The following is a 21,554-nucleotide window of genomic DNA, read 5'->3' as shown; positions in this document are numbered from 1 at the left end:
GATGAACTGTTCACGCTCCTCATGGGAGCACAAGGCAGCGCAGATACAGTCATTGATGTGGCAGAGGAAGAGTTGGGGGATAGTGCCAGTGTTGCAGCAGAAAAGTGACCGTTCCACGCATCAAACGAAGAGGCAGGCATAGCTTGGGCCCATGCGTGTGCCCATGGCCACCCCCTTAGTCTGTAAGAAGTGGGAGGAGTTGAAGGAGAAGCCCTTAAGGGTATGGACGAGTTCAGTTAAGTGGATGAGGGTGTCAGTGGAGGGGGACTGGGCCTGTGGGAGAGGAAGAAACGGAGGGCTTTTAGGCCATCCGCGTGGGGAATGCAAGTTTACAGGGATTGGATGTCCGTAATGAAGATGAGATGTTGGGGGCCAGGGAATTGGAAGTCTTGGAGGTGGAGGGCATAGGTGGTGTCGCGAACGTAGGTGGGGAGTTCCTGGACCGGGGGAGAAAACAGAGTCGAGGTACACGGGGAGAAGTTCAGTGTCTCTTCCTGCTCCTGCCCCAATGGGTCGGCCGGTGCAGTCAGGTTTGTGGATTTTGGGAAGGAGATAGAAACGGGTGGTGCAGGGTTGGGTAATGATGAGGTTGGAAGCTGTGGGTGGGAGGTCACCCGAGGTGATGAGGTTATGAATGGTTTCAGAGACGATAGTTTGGTGGTCGGGTTTGGGATCATGGTTGAGAGGGCGGTAGGAGGAGGTGTCAGAGAGTTGGTGCCAGGCCTTGGCTATGTAAACATCAGTGTGCCATACCACTACTGTGCTCCCCCCTTTATCTGGCAGATTTGATGGTGAGGTCAGGGTTGGAGCGAAGGGCTGCACGTTCTGTGGGAGAAAGGTTGGAGTGAGTGAGAGGGGGTGGAGATTAATTAAACAGATTTTTTTTTTCTTTCACACTCAATCTCTTCCTCCCAAACTTCTTTTCACCACCCCACATCCAAAAATATCATCATCGTTCCCCTCTATATTAAAGCAAAATCAACACCTGGAAGGTTAGACTATTCTGGATCAGTTGGACTCCCAATCTTTTCTAAATGTAAAAACAATTTTAAAAAATACAAAACACTGCCAGAATAACAGGCAAGAAAGCTTCTGTCATGACAAACATTCCTATTGTAGAATTTTTTTTAATAACTTGAAGGGGACCACCAGATTGGATTTCAGAAATATTTATTTTCTCTCAACTTTAAACTTTTAATCTCAAAGTAATGCATTGAACTAGTATTAAAGGGCAGAAAGCCATGCAAAGGATTTATTTTTTCTGTCTGGTTATTGTTTCCCAGCAGTAGTATTTGAACTTGAAAGCCACACAGGAACAAGAAATGAATATTTTTTTAAAAAATATCTGGAAAACCATGTACACAAAATAAGCTGCAAATTTGAAAATGAACATGTTATCTGTCACTGTGCCTGTTTTTCTCTCTTCTCACCCCTACCCCATTGGGAGGCTTCTGTTCTCCAATTCTTTTACCCCAATTCTTTCCTAATGTCTGTCTCTTCCACTTCTCGGTCCATTATTTCCCCTCCCTCTCTTTCACGTTTCTTCTCTTATGCACAGCCAAAGCTACCTGCTATTACTGAACCTGCTGCTGACTTGCCCTCCTCCAGAGATCGCAATTTTCTTTTAATTTGTGATAAAATAGGGTGGTTGTAAATGGGAGAGGGATGGGAAGGGGGTTGATTTAAATTTATTGAAAAAGGTATGTGTTGTTCCTAACAACGAGCAGAAACAGTTACCATTCATAACCCTAGCCTTTCCCCTCAAATTAAAAAAAAATCAATTTTCCTTAGACTCCCAAGTTCTGAAGAGAATTATTTCTCTTTCTGCCTTCTGATAAGGCAAAGGTTTTTCTCTTGCTTTCAGTTTTCCTGTCTGTCCCACGCTATTGCTCCAGCTCTTTTTTTTTTAGAATCCCTACAGTGTGGAAACAGGCCCTTCAGCCCAACAAGTCCACACCGAACCTCAGAGCATCCCCCTATGACCCACCTAATATACACCCTCTACCTCCCTGAACACTACGGGCAATTTAGCATGGCCAATCCGCCTAACCTGCACATCTTTGGACTGTGGGAGGAAACCGGAGCACCCGGAGAAAACCCACGCAGACACGGGGAGAATGTGCAAACTCCACACAGACAGTCGCCCAAGGCTGGAATCGAACCCAGGTCCCTGGCGCTGAGGCAGCAGTGCTAACCACTGTGCCACCGTGTCACCCTAAACCAGAGCACCCAAAGGAAATCCATGCAGACATGGGAGAATGTGCAAACTCCACACAGACAGTCACCCGAGGGTGGAATCGAACCCAAGTCCCCGGTGCAGTAAGGCAGCAGTGCTAACCACTGTGCCACCTTAATGTTTCCCTAAATCACAGATTTAATCCTCAAATCAGCAGTTCTGTCGCTGGAAGAACAGTAAGAGGGAGGAGGAGAGAAATGTGACTGGAAGGACTAGCACAGCAGAGCATAAGAAGACAGAATCTCTGGGATGAATAGCTACTCAAAGATTCTACTCTGCCAGTTGTAGCACCTAGAATAAATTCTGCACATTTTCCCACTCCCAAAAAGACACCTGCAACTGCAATTGTTCAGACCTGAATCATGCATTTGGCATAAGATACAGTAATACTGTAGGGAGTGGGTGACCTTTCCTTAAATTTTCAGCTTTTTTTTTTTTTTGCAGCTACCTGTGATGTTTCGAAAGCTGTTTTTATTTAGAATCTTGGTCTGTCTGATTCCCCATTGTTGTTCCTCAGAGAACAAGAAACTGGTCCAGAATTGGATGAAATGACTCCCCTCCTACTCAAAGATTGTACTATCCAGGTCAGAAATCACACAACACCAGGTTATAGTCCAACAGGTTTATTTGAAATAAAAGTCTTACTCCTCCTTCAGGTGTTAGTGAGAGAGTTAGTATCAGACACAGAATTTATAACAGATTTATAAAAGAAACTGAAGTCTACTCGCTTCTTCCACCTCTGATAGTTCCAGCAAGTGGAAATCGAAACTCCAGCACTAAATTTTGGATTTACATCCAGTGGGATACTCGCAACTTATAGATGGCCTCAGCTACAAGTGGTATAAATGTACCGATATGGATGAATATTCATTTTGTGTTTCTGCACTGCAAATATATCCTACTACATTGCAAGAAATTATGATAAATTGAATATATCAGTCAATGTATTTTCGAATCCCACCTGACCAAGTCTTTGCTCATTTGATGAAGTGGGCAACTTTATGATGTGGTGCACCATAATTTCTGAAGGTTGATGACATTTGGGCATCAATTAAACTCCAAGCTATTGGGAACAAAATAAATCTTGGGACTGGATTTTTTTAAAAATTGCTTACATTACGAAAAATGTTTCCTCAGAGGTATATCCAGGAAAATACTGAATAAGTTACCCTGTGGTTTATAAATTTAAATTAATGATTTGGATTCAACAGACCAAAACAAATTGATCATATTTGTTGATGTTGCCAAACAAGGAGAAGCAATGGTGAACAGGGGTAACTTGAAAATTGGTCATTTTATTTCATAGAGCTTGAATATCAGCAAAACCAGAATACATGAAATTTCATGTGGAGAATCATAGAGTGCCACATGTAATAAGGTCAAGTAGTTAATTGTAATGCACAGCTATTTCAGCAAACAAATAAAGGATAAGGGTAAAGTTGAACTGGGTAGTTTTATTGGATCAGACATTTAACATATCCGACAAGTGCAGGACAGCAGTTGAAGATGCCTGCAATAGAACCGTGAGCTATAGTGTATGAACAGTAGAACATGAGCAAGCTGAATATTGGTCTTCAGACCATTCTTCAAGTACTCGGGTCAGTTTTGATTACTGAGACATGAGGGACATGTTGATGTGCTGAATGTATGTAATGAGGAATCGCAAGGTTGATCACTGGGCAGGAGATCTAGAGAAAGAATTGGGGGAAAAGAAACGATACTTGGATAAAATTTATCAAAACTATCAGTAATGTGTTGGCTACCTGTGAGGATATAAGAACATCCTAATCTTTGAATTCATACTATAAGGTCCTTTTGCATCTAATTGTATGGACAGGTGAGGCTTAGAACAGGCCCCACACCCTGCTGAAAGCTGGTAGCCCTGAGAAGAGTATTGCCAAGTGAATGACACTGCTAAATTGCACAGAATGATTTTAAAGTTTGCAGATTGTACAAAGTTTGGAAGCAATTGTAAATAGTGAGGAGTACAATGTGGAACTTCAAAAGGACATCGACAAGTTGGTAGAATGGGCAGATAGGTAGCATATGAACCTTAATGTAAAGACCCAAGGTAATGTATTTTGGTTGAAAACCTGGAGAGGCAGTATAAAATAAAGTGTATACAACTCTAAAGGATATAAGGAGCAAAGGTACCTGGGTAATAATGTGCAGAAGTCATTAAAGGTATAGGACAAATGAAGAGAAAAATTGCTAAAGCATACAGCATTCATAGGTATTGATTACAAAAGAAGGGAAATTGTGCTAATATGTATAAGACACTAGAGCTCAGCTGAAGTATTGAGTATAGTTCTGGATACTGCAGTTTGGAAAGGCTATGAACACTTCAGAAAATGAAGAAGAGGTGTGCAAGAACAGTTCCAGCGATGAGAAACTCAGTTATTAGGATCGATTGAAGAAGTTGGGACTTGGACGAGAAGGCTAAGAGATTTGATGGTAGTTTTCAAAATCAGGAGGGGTCTGGACACAGTAAATGGGGCAAAACTGTTCCCACTTGTCAAAGGATCAAGAATGAACAGACAGTGTTAGGGATTTGCAAAACAAGTTAATGCCATATGGTTTAAAACAAAATTCTGTGTGTGGTTTGGTTCTGAAATGCACAGCATGGAAGAACAGTGGAGATGAGTTCAATCAAAGCATTAGATTATTTCTATTTAAATAACGTACAGGGTTACTTGGACAGAACAAGAGAATGGCATTGAGTCATGATCCTCGTTCAGAGCTGGTGCAGACATGATGGCTTCCTTCTCCGCTGCAACAAATGAGATTCTATGATTCTTTTAACCTTAACCAGCTGATAGGAAATGGGTAAACTGTTGTCAATATGCAAGTACCAGTGTAATTGTTTTGAAGCAGTACAGTTTTATCAAATGCTAATATTTTTAGTTTAGGAATTTTCTAATAACTGGTTTATCTACCAACTGAAGAACAGACAAGAGCTAAGTGAGGTTTATTTAATCATTTAATGGGGTTCCCTAATTAAGGTGGGAAACAGATTAGAAAACACTTTTTTTAACTATAACATTTTGATGCTTTTTTCAATGCACTAGAGCTAAAGCTTTAGTTTAAATACAGTCTAAATTAGGACTAGGCTTGACCCAATGGTGGATACAAGCTGACTAAGAATCTTTGGCAGGAATAATATTGCTCAATTTCAGGACCAAATGTACCCTGAACCACCCCCTGCTGTTTTCATATCTTGTTTACTTCTTGTGTAAGACCTGTGGGTAGAGGAAATGATGGACACACTGACTCATTGAACAATTGCATCATCTGCAGAAGTTGCTGGGAAAGCTCAGCAAGTCTGACAGCATCTGTGAAGAAAATTCAGTAAACATTTTGGGTCCAGTGACCCTCCCCCAGAACTCTAATTTTTCCCCACAGATGCTGCCAGACCTGCTGAGCTTTTCCAGCAATTTCTGTTTGTATTCCTGATGTACAGTTCTTTCGGTTTTTAATTTCATCAACTAGTTAGACTTCAAGAAGAGATTGCTAACATCTAACTATGCAATGGTTTCATAAATTCATTTGGGGGAAAGCAGTGGTCTTGGTATACACAAAAGATTATCCAATATGCATTGTTTTCTGTGACTGAGTTTATTCTATTTGCAAATAAAAGTGCAAAGATGTTAAGTACGACGTTGTAATATATACCACAGAGTTGGAAGGCCAGTTTAGAATCTTTTACAGAGCAGTAAATGTGATACTGCCTCAGTAATATGGTTTGAGATCTAAATGTTCTTTACTTTTTTGGACAGCTACAGTTAGTCACATGATTTATTTGTGCCTTTTTTTGTACAACATAAATGACAAAATAAATTTGATTATCAACCAAAGCTTAATGCTTGAAATTTAAGGATAATTGCTAGTTAACATCACTTTACTTTGATATTTAATCTAAAACAAAAATAGGAAATGTTGATAATTTACAGAAAGTTCATCTGCAATTACAAAAAGAATAAATAATATTTAGGATGCAAACCATTTGTCAGAACAGGGTTGGCTTCATTCCTCCAAAGTTCATGAGGCCAGATTCAGAATGCTAAATAAAGGTTTGAACACGCTACATCCAAAAGGATTTTGAATTGGACAGGATTCAAGAAAATGTTACAGAATAGAATTCTGGTGACTGGTATAATTCCAGAATCGTATTATGAAGAGGAGTGCGCCTACCTGAATTTTGTGTTGTCAACAGGCCGTTTGGAAGAAACAGTGTTAACAAGATATTTACTGGAGGTCTAAGTGTTTGACAGAACTATCTTAACAGTAGTGCCAATCGATGGAACAGATTCTAAGAACCAGAAGTAATTAAAATGTGTGTTTAACTAGTTAACAGCTCACTTCTTTGAGAAGAAAGATGTTTCTTAATTGGGTAAATCAGATTTTCCAATACTGAGCATAGTCGTTGTACTGCCATCACATTGAAAATATCTATTTAATAACTAGACTGAGATTACATAGAACATAGAACTGTACAGCACAGTGCAGGCCCTTTGCCCACAATGTTGAGCCGAACTTTTACCCTAAACCTAAGGTCTGTCTAACTTCCACCTCTACCTTATACTATCATCCATATGCCTATCTAATAGCCGCTTAAATGCCCCTAATGAGGCCAACTCCACTACCCTCTCCGGCAATGCATTCCATGCCCCCACCATTCTGAGTAAAGAACCTACCTCTGATGTCTCTCCTATGTCTACCTCCACTTTCTTTAAAACTATGCCCCCTTGTAATAGCCACCTTCACCCTAGGAAAAAGTCTTTGGCTATCTACTTTATCTATACCTCTGATCGTTTTGTACACAAGATTTTCTTTGTCGGAAGAATTCTCGCATGCTCTGTCCTGTGCTCTTTTGTTTATGCAGCTGTAGATATTAGTAGCCGTGTTCTGTGTTATGGTTGCAGCTGATGGAATAATGGACAAGTCCAATCTGAATAAAACTGGCTTGATAGATCGTGCATTTTAATTTTTCCAGTTGGTTACCTTAGTGTTGATCACTGAAACATTCGTATGAGGCAACAGGTGTTCTTTCACAACCGAACATAAATTTATTAAACCAAAGAAGGGGGAAAAAAATTGAGATAGAAGACAGTATAGAAAAATCTTGTATATTAAAATAAAGCTTCAACCGGTTTCCGACACTATCCACCAGCGACTCGACCCCACGACAATATCACTCTCTTTTATATTTTTAAAATCTTTACGTAACTGACACTTTGCAGATTCTTTCCCTCGGAATGCTGAGACCATTTTTATGATTCCTTTTTGGGTCTGCTAGCATAAACTTTTCTTAATTCTGAAGCCTAAGTTTTCTTGATTGAACAGCTTGAAGACAACCTATACAAGCAGTCTGGCTTGGGAAATCCACAAACTGGAAACTACTGCTGAAGAGATAGTAGGAACTGCAGATGCTGGAGAATCTGAGATAACAAGGTGTAGAGCTGGATGAACACAGCAGGCCGAGCAGGAAGGCTGACGTTTCGGGCCTAGACCCTCCTTTAGAAGTCTTCTGAAGGAGGGTCTGGGCCCAAAACGTCAACCTTCCTGCTGCTATGATGCTGCTTGGCCTGCTGTGTTCATCCAGCTCTACACCTTGTTATCTCACTACTGCTGAAGTGCCTGGTTCCTCTGAACTGAACTGAATGTTTGAAAATAAAAACCTATATTTAGGGCCTTGATGTGTTTACCTTGTCTGTCGTTTAAGCTCAACAGTATAAATCACGTTGTTCAGTAACAATACAGGTTTCTCCCCAGTCACTGAACTGCAATCACATGCTTTCTTGGAACTGATGCTCTGAGTCTGAATTCTGACCTGTTTCTTCACTTTTTTGAAAAGACATGTTCAGAATTGACCCAATCAAGATCCTAAAATATCATATGCACCTTTTCATAACTTTGTATCTTGTCCCAGCTGTTATGTTGTAGTGGGAAAATTGTTGGCATCTACATTGACATTCTGTGAAAAGGAATGGTGCAAGCAGTCTCCGCATTTGTGAGCATGGGTCAATCAGATGTTTCAAGATGGAATAGAAAAACATTGCAGTCCTCCTTTCTGCCCTTAAAGCCACCGATAACTGAATTGTGTTAGTGCCCAAAATTTTCATGTGAAATAAAGCCCTTTGAGCCCAAATTTTGTTTGAGTGGAAGACTATTTCAATGTTTTTATAAATTATAAATGTTATGAATTGGTGGTATGTTCTACAAGTTTGCATTATTCCTAAGAAGGGAAAAAAAAAATTTGATATGGTTCCCTTTGTATTTTTTCCTGTCTCCTGAATTATCATCTTTACTGCACCTCTCTCTACTTTATGGAGCTGACTCAGTCTTCAAGCTTTTTCAGTGAGTATCAGTAGGCCATCTGTGCCTATCACAGTTGACCATTTTGACATGTGCCTCAACAGAATGCCTGTAGGCTACTGGAACATTGTACATCCATGCAGGTGCTTTTACCAAGAGATTATTGAACAATAATCAAAAGCAGAATCCTGGTTTTTATTTTCTTTATCCCTAGGCCAGACAGTTTCTTGCTGTCCAATTAGTACCTTGGATTAAGAAGAACATTACAGCATGGGAACAGGTCTTTTGATTCACCAAGACTGGGCCAACACATGATGTCTTTCTAAATTAAAAACCTTTTTGCCTATACGTGGTCCATATTCCTCTATTCCCTGCCTATTTACGTATCTGTCAAGATGTCTCTAAAACGTTGCTATTGTATCTACTTCCTCGGCCAGCATATTCTAGGGACTTACCATATTTTGTGCAAGCAGAGTACCTCCCACATCTCTTTTCAAACTTATCCCCTTTATGATAAACTTAATTGACATTTCTACCTTGGGGGGGAAAAAAGACTCTGACTATCCATTCCATCCATGCCTCTCATAACTTAATTCCCTCCTTTGTCCTTGAGTGGAGCTACCCTTTCCCCAGCTACTTTCTTGCTCTGTTTATATATGTATAAAATCCTTTGGGATTTTCCTTTAACCCTGTTGCTGAAAACATTTTCGTGAGCCCTCTTAGCCCTTCTAGTTCCTTGTTTGAGTTTTTTTCAAGCTGTCTTTGTATTCTTCAAGGCACTTCATGACTAAGACTTATCTGCTAATTTAGTGCTGATCAGGAACATAACCCATTCTCTGTTATTTAACATTGTACTTCATAAAGTTTTCACATCAAAGAAATCAAATACATTGTGCATTGATCTTGGCCATGAGGGCAATGATTGTTTTATAACGTAGGAAGTAAATATGATGTAACTCCTAGATTACTCAATTTACTATAATTCCTCAGCAGTAGTTTGATATCAAGCTAATTGCCTTCCTAATTTACTGGTCTGAAATATTTTAGCTCTGTGCTTTTCATGTTTGTAAATTAAATTGTGTTGTTTTTTGTTTGCCAAGTCCTGGATCAGTTTCCCCCAGAAACTGGGTTATGCGGGATTATTTGGGTAATGTGCTGACTGACAAATTTAATTTTCCATTTCAACAATATTTGTGGTGAAAATGTTGAAGTCCCAGATATTCTTGATTTTCTCAACTGCAAAAAAAGTGTTAAAACTAGCACTCCAAAGCTTTCTGTGACAAACTGACAAAATGTGACAGTTTTAAGTGTTACAACATTTGATTTAAACAATATCCAGCTGGTCTGGTCAACCTCTGTTTCTCCAGCTGATCTTCTTAGACAATAAGAATCTGAAATTCCTGGCACTTTTTTTTTGTTTTCCACCTAATTTTCTTCTCTCTTTTGGGATTTACTCTCCTGCTGACATAGCAAGAATGGATTTCAGAATAGCCTGTCAAGTGATACATGAGCTAACGTTCCACAGTGTTAATTTGAGGTCTAATTGGTTGCACTAGTCTAGGCATTCCAGATGATGTATAGGTGCATAATTGAGGGTTTGAATTTGTGTTGTAATTTGCACATTCAGTCACGGAACCTAGGCTACTCATGGAAATCCAGTCATTGCTTTCAACAATTCTTTTTCAGAAATATGGGTTGTGCAAAATCAAAGGATTCTTCCAACCAGGAACAAAAGAGCTTGAATGATCCTGTACGTAAATCTAACACTGCTCTTTATGTGAAAGATCCCACATCCAACTCACATGCGACAGTAAGTAAAAATAAAGTTGAAGATAATTTTTCTGGAAATATTAGCCTATGCACAATGCTTGCAGGGAATTGTGTGTTAATGGTTAACAAATGACAATACTACAGAAGTAGTCCCTTCTGGTAGATATCTATACTGAATGAAGCCGGTCACCATGTGAGTGCAAACAGAATGACAACAAATCACAGTTTAAGCAACATGTTTCACTTAAGGCATTTTAAACGCTAAATTCCACATGGATAAAACAAATAATGAGACCAATTTTACGTAAGTGTAATGGAATGTCTTAGACTAAGTCTCATCAGGAATTAACTAACAGTCTGATATGGAAGGAAGCAATATGCACTCATGTCCAGACAGACCTGATGAGAGGGGGTGTTCTGATAACTCTAAATGAGTTAGAATAAAGTTAGTGCTTGCAGCTAGCAGTGTTCAGGAATTGCTGAAACCGCTCCCTCAACAACAACAATAAACCGTGGAGTTCGGAAAGCCTCAGTTTTAATTCACAGCTAGATTGCAAATCTCAGCTATAATAATGACACTGGACTCTGTCCTGTGGGCCCAAGAGAAGAAAGTAGTATGTCCCATTCCTGATCCCAAGTTATTTCATGGAGCCACAAAGAAATGCAAAATCCAAAAAGTAGAGGTACGACTCTAATACTGTGCCATGTTGGCTTCTGATTATACAACGTCTTAAATTTAAAATGCTCATCTTTCTTTCAAATCTCTCCATGGCCTTGCCCCAGTTCTAAAATGCACCCTCAATCACTGCAGTCATCCAATTCTAATACCTTTGTGTATTCATGACATGAATCACACCCACATGGATAGTCATACTGTCAGACTCCCTGATTTCCCAACTCTCAAATTGCTTCCCTAAGCCGCCTCATTTATTTTAAGGAAACAAAGGTAAATATCTTCCATTTTGAACAACCTTTTGGTCGTATGACTGTGTCTTTTTTTTTTTTTTGTAGCTCTTTGTCTAATTTTATACTATTGCACTCCCGGTATGGTGCTTTAGGATGTTGTATTTTGTTAAATGTATAAATGCAGAATTCTGATATCAAATTTGACTTTTGTGCTGCTTACAAAGTTGAAAATGTATACCTTTAACAAGACTTGAGAAAGATGCATTTTGTTTATATCTCCCCTCATGGCCACTGTATGCTAATTTGAAAATGCGTTAAACTCACAACCACTCCCTTCCCTAATGTTTCATAATTTATGATATTTAATTGGTAATCCCTTTTTCTGTCTGCAGTTATAACCATTTCTTCACAATGCATGTATTTTTTTCTGTTGCTAATGCTTTGTACACTGCCGTGCTAGTAATTTAGTGAAGACTAGGTTGGGCTATGTAATGCTTATCAGGTATTCTGTATCCTCTCGTCCCCAGGAAGAAAGGATGAGCACATTTCTTACTAACACGTGCTGCCTTTTCATTTTGGGCAAGGGCAAACAAACGAGCTTTCCTTTTCCATCTTTAATGAAAGAGCCTAACATCTGCTCCTGTTCCCTATAAGTTTGCCCTGAGGCAGTTAGTGTTGGGATTGGATGCCTCCGGACCAATCCTATTATATTACAAAAAGCATACTCATCATAATTACTGCTTCCCCCTAGCCCGAAATCCCTGACCCCAAAACTCCATGCCCCTGATGTCCCACTTCTGCCACAGCAGACAGCAGTTCTGCAGCTCCCAGTTCATTTGCTGGAACACTTACCTGAAGCAGCATCCTCCTACAGAGCCCTTTATCCATAACAAAATAAGAAATAGTAGAATAAAAAACAGAATAGGCCATTCAGTCCTTTAAGCCTGTTCCATCACTTAATGAGATCAAGGCTGATCCGTGGCCTAACTCCATATACCTGCCTTTGGCCCATATCTCTTAGCTTTGTTTAACAAAACAAACTATTATCTCCGATTTAAAACTACCAGCTGATCTAGCATCAACTATTGGGGCAGCATGGTGGCTCAGTGGTTAGCAGTGCTGCCTCAGTGCCAGGGTCCTGGGTTCAATTTCACCCTTGGGCGACTGCCTGTGTGAGTTTGCACATTCTCCCCATGTCTGCATGGGTTTCCTCCGGTTTCCTCCCACAGTCCAAAGATGTGCAGGCTAGGTGGCCATGCTAAATTGCCCATGGTGTTCAGGGATGTGTAGATTAGGTGGGCTGTAGGGGGATGGGTCTGGGTGGGATGCCCTGTCGGTCGGTGTGAACACGTTGGGCTGAAAGGCCTGTCTCCACATTGTAGGGATTCATAGAATCCCTATGAACCACCATTTGTGGAAAAGTGTTCCAAACTTCTGCCACCCGGTGTGTGTAGAAATGCTTCCTGACATTTTTCCTGAACAGTCTGGCCCTAATTCTTTAGAGTAAGCCCCTCAGTTCTAGAATTTCCAAGTAGAAGTAGTTTATTTTTATCTGTCCTGTCTTTTTCTGTTAATATCTTGACCACTTTGATCAGATCACTCCTTCAATTTCTAAATTCTCAGGAAAACGGGCTTAATTTAATCAGTCCTTATACCTGGACTTCAGGAGTTACACTATTATTCTCATAAACTTGCATCTACTCCCTCCAAGGCCAATGCACCTTTAACGTGTGATGTCCAAATCTGTTCTCACCCCTCCCTCACTTGGGTACTAAGTCATGTGGCTCTGTGAGGCTGTTCCATCATTAAATAAGGCCATGGTTGATCTCAACGTGGCCTTACTTCCCAACTTGCCTGCATGGGCCCTGTAGCTCTTGACAGATTTTGATCTGAGGCTAATCCACCTTGAGTGTATATTCAAGGATTCAATTTCTACGGCTTAGTTGAGGATGGGAATATCAAAGAATAACAAGCCTGTGAAGCCGAAGAAACAACCTTGTCTTCATTTAAATGAGACACCCCTTTATTTTTAAACAGTGTCCCCTGGTTCCAGACTCACCAGTGAGAAGAAACAAACCCTCAGCATTGACCTTGTCAATTCTGGTGCTTCATGGACCTTGCTTTTTGTGCACAGGGGAATAAAGCTATCCTGAAGCAAAGTGTGCATGACTGAATTCAACCATCATATTCTAATTTTTTTCATTATTCTGCTTTATTTTTTCCTTTTAATTCCTTTAACCTTTTCTTGTTTCATGATTATTTTTACCTCTGTTTAGACCTGATCTTTACTCTTCTTTTTTTTTTTTGTTGTTGTTTCCCCTTCTTTTATTATCTATATATGGATCCTTCCCCTGCCTCCCACTTTACTAGATTTTAGTCATTTTTACAGTTCTATTTATCATTTTTTGTGGTACTTTAATTGTACCCCCACATAAGTATTCCAGCACTAAAGCTTTTTGCTGGCCCAGAACAGTGCCAGTGTGCCATGAACGAGATCTCCTTCTTACCACATCGCTGTTTAGGTCATATATTCATTTTCTTGAGCTGATTTTATGTCTTAGCCAAATAATGCATGGGTTTTGGTAGCTATCTGGAGATTGCTACCCTTGAGGTCCCAGTTTTACCTTTGCTCCTTTCTCTCAGAAGTAAATCTATGGCAAGCCTGATTCAATTAAAATGCCACAAGCTAAAGATGTACATTCTTCAGCTTTTATTGTACAGCCCCACCTTTTTTGAAGAAAAATATTTCTTTGAATATGAATTCTACCTGTACATATTCACTAGAATATTTATGTATTGATCCTTTTTTTTTATTTAGAACGCAAATAGCTTTCCATCTGCACAGTTGTCTTCGGGAGGTATGTATGAAAATCTTATTTTCAGTCATGTCAGCAAAACGCTTGATTCAGCTGTTGACTTTGTCACTAGAAGCTTTCAATCTTCACTAATGGAATAGTGTACCAAGTATTCACCATGTCAGGTCCTTAGTGTTCCATTCGAGATGTAAAAATGCACCAATGTGGGGAAATATGTTGATAGGCTAACACCAAACTGGTTAGAGTATTATTTTAGTTTAATGTTTAAAAGCCCCATTTGATACTGCCACACTGCAGCGCATTCTTTTTATTTGCCAGAGGGATTATACCAAATGCAAAATGGCGATTGCTACATGTGCAGACACACCAGTAACATCCCTTGGCTATGGTGGGATAGGCCACAGGAAGCATCTGCATGTGCAGCGATGACTAGCAAGAGTATCATCTTTGCATGTGCCACTGCTGGGGGGTGGTGGTTAAGAGGGTGAGGTGGAGGCTGGAGCCCTGGCTGGAGTGGGACAAAGGCTGGAGATCAAGGAAGCTGTAAGTGTGTAGCTCTGCAGCTGCCACTCGCTTGCTACCTGCCCCTGCGCACACCACTATTATTCACATTTGTAATATTTTTTACTATTATTTCTGTGACATTGCATTATGACAAACTCTTTATGGAGCCTGGTAGTGGCATTCATAATAAACTCAGTCACCTTTTTGTTGCAAGTGTGGCTTTTGTTTGCCTGGCACCTAATATTATTTAGAGAGCTCCATGAAATAATGTATTTTTAAATTATTTTCTGAATGTGTATACGTGAGATGCTGTTCTACAAGCTAACCTGAAATTGATAATTTTCTTTTAAATCTGCAGCTATTAAAGTACTCCTTTCCTGCATCACCCCACTATGTGCTTCATTTCGTGAGAAGGCAATACAAGCTTGTTGTGTGCCTCTCAGCTGTTCTTTAGTTGCATGCTAAGCAGCATTTAAAATGTCAATGATTTGCCCATATTTTCTTCCATTCCTGTTGGAAGATTACCAAATATCAAGATGACTGTGGTTCTGAAAAAAAAATTTGAAAATCCATGAACTGAGAACAGGCTCAAATTTGAACCTTCTTGAAGAGCAAACATCTTTCACAACTTCAAGCTTCTGTGACAATTTGAGGTGGAACCTGATTTGCTTTGGGACTTTTATTCTTTTGCCCTAGAATGGCCTTCATCCTTCATTTGACAGCAGATTTTTTCACCTTGCAAAAACCAGAAACCCATCCCGTACGCACAAATAATCCAATCCTGCCATTTGAAAAAAAAGTATTGGTGACGTTGGGATTCCATAAGCCAGAAGAGAAGGATCCCCATAATTAGAGTGTCTCTCTCAATGGCAGTTGAAAAGTGGGCAAATATTGGATAATGTGATTCCTACTCTTACCTGTAAGATAACTGTTCCAATTAATTGAACTGTTCTGTCACAGGAAACGATGACACGATAGTGGTTGCACTGTATGATTATGACGGCATACATGAAGGAGACTTGAGTTTTAAGAAGGGAGAAAAAGTAAAGGTGCTCTCAGAGTAAGTAGGAGTTTACTGATTGTTATATCTTAACAACATTGAACAGTATGGGAAGCAGGCTGTGAGCAATTACAGTAACAACCTAAATATTAGATACCCCAGTATAACAATCCATGAACTTACTAAAATAACTTTGAATATATTAAAATAGAACTTGAAGAACCTTGCCACTGATCTTTGAATGAATGTATGTTTATACAGAAATAAAGGACGATTTGATGTTGAGTGTATATCCAAAATTACTGAACTTGCTTTTTTTGGTTCGAGAACATTTATGTAACATTGATCAATAGTGCGAGTATCACAAGCAGACTTGATGCTTGGAGATATGTTAACAATTTTTACCCATTTGGGAGAAATGTAAGTAATACATCAAACATTTTATGAATTTTTTGCCATTTTTGTACATTGTTAATCTATAAATCACACACTGCAGTTGCATCAAGCAAAGGTAATGAAATTCTTCTTGTTTTTTAATGTTTCAGACAAGGCGAATGGTGGCTGGGAAAATCTTTGGCAACTAATCAGGAAGGTTATATTCCAAGTAACTATTTTGCCAGAGACAACTCTTTGGAAATGGAAGAGTGAGTACTGTAGAATGTTAACATTTGTAGCCATATGTAAATAGGAATAGTTTTTATGGGCTCTCTGTTGACCCTTTTGATACCATTTCAGGAATGGTGTTTTATGGTTTAGTTGAGTCCATGCTTTACATGTAGGTAGGGAATAGTGGCATCATGTGTCCACAATGGAACAGTAAACAGCACCAAATAGACTTTTCATCGATGTTAGCTACGCCCTTTAAAAATGACTGCCCTTATCTTTTTACAAAGTGATTTTGCACCCACTCCATACTGCCGCTTGAAGATTTAAAAGTGATATTTTACTGAAGAATCTTTGTAACTCAAACAAAATGAAATAACAGAATTTGTACTGAATGAGTGCACTTGCCTCTAAATTAGAAATCCACTCCAAGACTGACGCTTTTTAAAATAACACTGATCACCTTCTGTATAAGGAGAACCACACTTCAGATAAGATTTTAAACCAAGGTCTCCTCTATCAGTTCAGCTGAATATAAAAACCCTTTCCTGGTTGTGACACCATGGTATAAAAAAGTTAACTGATGTGATTGCTGATATTACTGTTCAATTAGTTACATTTTAAGTACTTCCAGATATACTGAGAAGTTCAAGAAAGAGCAATAGAAATCAAAGTTCTTTCTTTACTAACTCAATGCTGTGTATCCCATTTTGAGATGGTTCTTCAAAGGTGTCAGTAGAAAGGACGCAGAGAGACAGCTTCTGGCAACAGGAAATAGAGTTGGCTCGTTTATGGTACGAGACAGTGAAACAACCAAAGGTGAGAATTTTAAATGTGGTTTATAACAAATAAACTGTTAGGGGCCCTTTACAGTATTAATGTACCATATAATTTTTGTTATATTCTGATTGGAAGAAATCTTTTTCCTAATTTCCTTTTGCTATACAGGAACTCTTGAATATAACGTAATATAATATATTTGAATATAATATAATTTTGAATAAAATGCAAAACCTTTTATCAGTATGCACTGTCTATTCTTTCTCTGTCCTTGATTTGGTATGCATATGCTCACAGAATAGAAATACATTGAGGAGTTAATGGCAGAAGGTTGAGGGGCACAAGTCATTCCATCCCCTGGACAAAAGGTTGGCTGACAGACCTTAAAATAAGCTGTCTAACAATCATAACATGCTGTGGGCGAGCTAAATTAGTCAATAATACCTTAAGCATTGAGTTCAGTTTGGGGCCGTCTTTATCTGAAGCAGGATGTTCTGGCTATGGAACGAGTTTGATGAATATTTCCCAGACTGATTTCTTGGGATGGCAGGACTGACGTATGACAACAGACTGGATCCATGAGGATTGTAATCAGTGGAGTTTAGAAAAATAAGGAGGGTGTCTTGTCTGAACCTGGAAAATTCTAACAGCACTAGGCAGGATAAATGTAGGAAGGATGTTCCCAAACCCTGGAGAGCCTAGAATCAGGATATAAGGTAGGCCATTTAAAAGTGGTGGGGAGAAAACTCTTCACCAGTGAATATTGGATCTGTGTAAATCTCCTCCACAGGAAGTGGTTGAGGCCAAGACATTTAAATAGTTTCAAGAAGGACTTAACTATAGTTCTTAGGGCTAAAGACATCAAAGAGTGTAGGGAGGGAGCTGGATAATGAGCCATGATCATATTGAAATGTGGAGCAGGCTCAAAGGGCCAAGTGGCCTGCCTCTGCTCCTATTTTCTACATTTCTGTTTCTGTAGTGGGACTTCTTCCCCTCAGTGGCAGGAGCTCCCAACTTCTGGACCTACCATCAAATCTGGTTGATATCTCCAACAGCCCTGGCAGCACCAGGGCTCTAGAGATGCTGTCGCTGGGACAGCAACTAGTCCCAAGATGAAGGCTGCAGGGATCCCAGACCCAGGTGAGACTGGCCACCTTGGAGCAAAGGAATTAGAGGGTGTTGGCTTTAAATACCCTAAAGGGAGGAAAGAAGGGGTTACTTCCTTCTTGGGAAGGGCACTTTCTGAAGCTAGTACCTCCTGTTTGCCCTACACTTAATGCATAGAATATAAAAGGCTGCCTGTCTGTCCACACCAACTATTATTATGGCATTTGGCAGGGTAATACTGGCGTCAAGTCAGCTCAGTTGATCCTTGGTTTTTTTTAAACTTAATAGATGGGCAGACAGAAGGGGCAGCACAGAGGCTCAGTGGTTAGCACTGCTGCCTCACAGCACCAGGAACCTTGTGTTCAATTCCAGCCTTGGGTGACTGTGTGGCATTTGTACATCCTCCCACTGTCAGCGTTGGTTTCTTCCAGGTTTTCTGGCTTTCTTCCACTGTCCAAAGATCTGCAGGTTAGATGCATTGGCCAAGCTAAATTGCCCTACAGTGTCCAGTGATGTGTAGGTTAGGTGGATTAGCCATTGGAAATGCAGGTTACAAGGATATGGCTGTGGGGGGGTAGTGCATGGGTGAGTCCAGGTGGGATGCTCTTTGGAGAGACGGTGTGGACTTGTTGGCCCGAATGTCCTGTTCCTGCACTTTAGGGATTCTTCAAAAAAATTTATAAAATGGGCTGTCCTTTTCAGTACCGTTTTGCACCCTCCCAATTATGGTGTGAGTTCAGGAATGGATAGAAAGATGGTTGACTGGGCATCCTCCTTATTTTGCATGGTGAAAACACCTAGTGGGAGCATGTGATGTCCAGCTCCATGTTTTTAAATCTCATGGGAATAATTAAATAATAAAACTTTTCTTTAAAAAAAAAACTGATTGTGACAGTGATATGTATTTGTATTTTTGAAATCTTCCTTTGTTTGTAATTTAGGTAGCTATTCCCTCTCTGTTCGAGATTATGATCATTCGCTGGGTGACACGGTGAAACATTACAAAATACGTACCCTGGACAATGGTGGCTTTTACATCTCCCCTCGGATAACGTTCACCACTTTAAACAACCTGGTCAACCATTATAAAAGTGAGTATTGTCACATTGTAGAAGGGTCCTCTACACCCTAAGACTTCATTGTGGAGTCCTTGTGTGCCAGCTATTTATTTGAAATTCCTTCATCAATCATTGCTTCAGTGTAAGCATGAAACAAATTAAATAAGTCATAGCATCATAGAACTATACAGCATGGAAATAGACCCTTTGGCCGGACTCATCCCTGCCAACCAAACATTTAAGTTTTCTGCCCTAATGGTGTTTGAAGTACAAAAGAGGAACCAAATTGAAGGTAAAGCCAAGCAAGGTGTAGACTACTGGGCCTGACCTATTGTGTTATGTTTTTAACAATACTGAATGAGGTTTTTTCCCCCATTGTAAGTATTCTGCTTCTGAAAGCTGTATTTTACATTTAAGTTCCAGAGTAAGCAGAATTACTTGTTCTGCTCCTATTGATCAAAAAACAAACCAATTTTGAATACTACAGTTTCTTTGCTTGGGGCATGTGTTCCAGAAGGCAAGATGTGGTGTTTAGTCTTGGGTTATCTCCTGCCAAAACCCATGACTATGTTACTGCTAAAATATCTGGTGGGCAATAGTTAATGCGGGTGACTACTCGCACCTTAAACTGCTGTCAGGACTTGCCCAAATTTCTCCATCGCACTCTATAATGGATCCAGAGTATCTGCCTTTTCATTGACATCCCTATATATAGAATCAATGGCTCTAATCTGCGATAATTGACTGAGCATTCATGTCATGATTGCAGTCAAATGGAATACCTTGTAGCCTGAAAAGGGATCATGTAGCAGCAGATTAATGAGTTGTGCATTATATGGTGGCATGCTCCTATTCCTATTAAATGTTTATTGTAAGGTACACAGGAAGAGACTGGCTAGTTACTAATATTCACCGCATGCTACATCAAAGATGTGGCACTTTCCAAGCAGCATAATAGACCAGTATCACTTTTGTGGGAGGTGAAACCTGTGTAAAGATATAATGCGTATTCTGATGGAAGAAGGAAATAGCGTGTTGTACCTAACTACTTATCATAAGAGCAGAAGTTGCTGGAAAAGCTCAGCAGGTCTGGCAGCATCTGTGAAGAAAAAAATCCGAGTTAACATTTCGGGCCTGGTGACCGTCCCTCCAGTGACCTGTTCTGAGGAAGTGTCACCGGGCACAAAACATTAACTCTAACTCTAATTTTTTTCTTCACAGATGCTGTCAGACCTGCTGAACTTTTCCAGCAACTTCTGTTTTGGTTCCTGATTTACAGCATCCGCAGTTCTTTCAGTTTTTACTTAGCACAAGAGCATGGGCTATATGAAAGATTGCCACACTGACAATGTAAACATCCAACAGAAATAAAACCTGCAGCTACAGGTCTTGCTTTTTCCAAGTTTAGATCCTTCTTATTAGAAGGGAAGTGATGACATTCTGGTAATGTCATTGGGTTCAGTAATCCAAAGCCGCAGGCTAATACTGGGGCGTTATGGGTTCAAATCCCACAATGGGAGATGGTGAAACTTTTTTTTTAATAAAGCTGGAATAAAAGCTAGCTTAATGATGAGGATGTAATCACTCTTGTTTCAAAAAAAGCCATTTGGTTTACTAATGTCCCTTTTAGGGAAGGAAATCCGTTCTCCTTGCCTGATTTGTCCCACTTGTGACTCTAGACCCACAGTATTGTGGTTGACTCTTAACACTCCTCTCGACAATTGGGAATTGGCAACAAATGGTGGCCTAATTAATGATGCTTTGATCCCATGAATGGATAAGAACATTACACAAGCATACAAATTATTAGCAGAAATAGGTCACTCGACCCTTTGAATCTGCTCTCCTATCCAATAAGGTCAACTTATCTACATCTGTGACCCCCAATAACCTTTCGGTCCTTGCTTATTAAGACTGTATCTATTCTGCTGTTCTAAAAGAAAAAAAAATTCAAGCCTCTGCTTTCACCAAGCATTGTGATCCTCGAAGAAAGTGTCTCCTCGTCTGTCTTAAATGGGTGGCCCCTTAGCTCACTGAGTTATATGACTATAATCTCTTATTGAACTGGCAAGTTTTAACTTGTTCAATTATTTCAACAGAGCAAGGGGATGGATTGTGTCAGAAACTTACAAAACCTTGCATCAGTGAAAAGCCTGAAAAACCATGGGAAAAAGATGCCTGGGAAATTCCAAGAGAATCCCTCAAATTGGATAAAAAACTTGGAGCTGGGCAATTTGGAGAAGTGTGGTTGGGTAAGTTTTTTTTCATTATATTCTACTTTTTGAGCTTCTGACTCATTGTTAAAGGAGGCACAAAGCAAGAAACTCGGCTGAAGGCGAAAACCACTATTGTTCCTGTAGTGATTCTGAGATTCTTGTAATAGGCTGGAGCATAAGATGGCTTCTATTTTATGACAGCATGAGTGTTTGATCACCATAAATATTAAGAGTATTTGCTGC

The 21,554-nt window shown here is 39.8% G+C and overlaps 1 protein-coding gene across 1 annotated transcript in view; it reads left to right on the top strand.

Annotated features, from left to right (window-relative positions):
- The window catches only part of hck (HCK proto-oncogene, Src family tyrosine kinase), a 73,666-nt gene that overhangs the window by 15,844 nt on the left and 36,268 nt on the right, over positions 1-21,554 (top strand). Inside the window, exons 2-8 of the mRNA XM_020510930.2 lie at positions 10,238-10,361; positions 14,046-14,085; positions 15,508-15,607; positions 16,093-16,191; positions 16,866-16,969; positions 18,979-19,128; positions 21,195-21,347. Of these exons, the coding sequence (XP_020366519.1) occupies positions 10,242-10,361; positions 14,046-14,085; positions 15,508-15,607; positions 16,093-16,191; positions 16,866-16,969; positions 18,979-19,128; positions 21,195-21,347 (766 nt within the window). The 5' untranslated portion in view covers positions 10,238-10,241. The remainder of the gene's footprint in view (positions 1-10,237; positions 10,362-14,045; positions 14,086-15,507; positions 15,608-16,092; positions 16,192-16,865; positions 16,970-18,978; positions 19,129-21,194; positions 21,348-21,554) is intronic.

Source organism: Rhincodon typus, chromosome 19 (genome assembly GCF_021869965.1).
Source record: "Rhincodon typus isolate 14 chromosome 19, sRhiTyp1.1, whole genome shotgun sequence".
NCBI classification, from domain to species: domain Eukaryota; kingdom Metazoa; phylum Chordata; class Chondrichthyes; order Orectolobiformes; family Rhincodontidae; genus Rhincodon; species Rhincodon typus.
The sequence above is the reverse complement of the archived record's forward strand: the minus strand, read 5'-3'. Positions and strand labels throughout refer to the sequence as shown.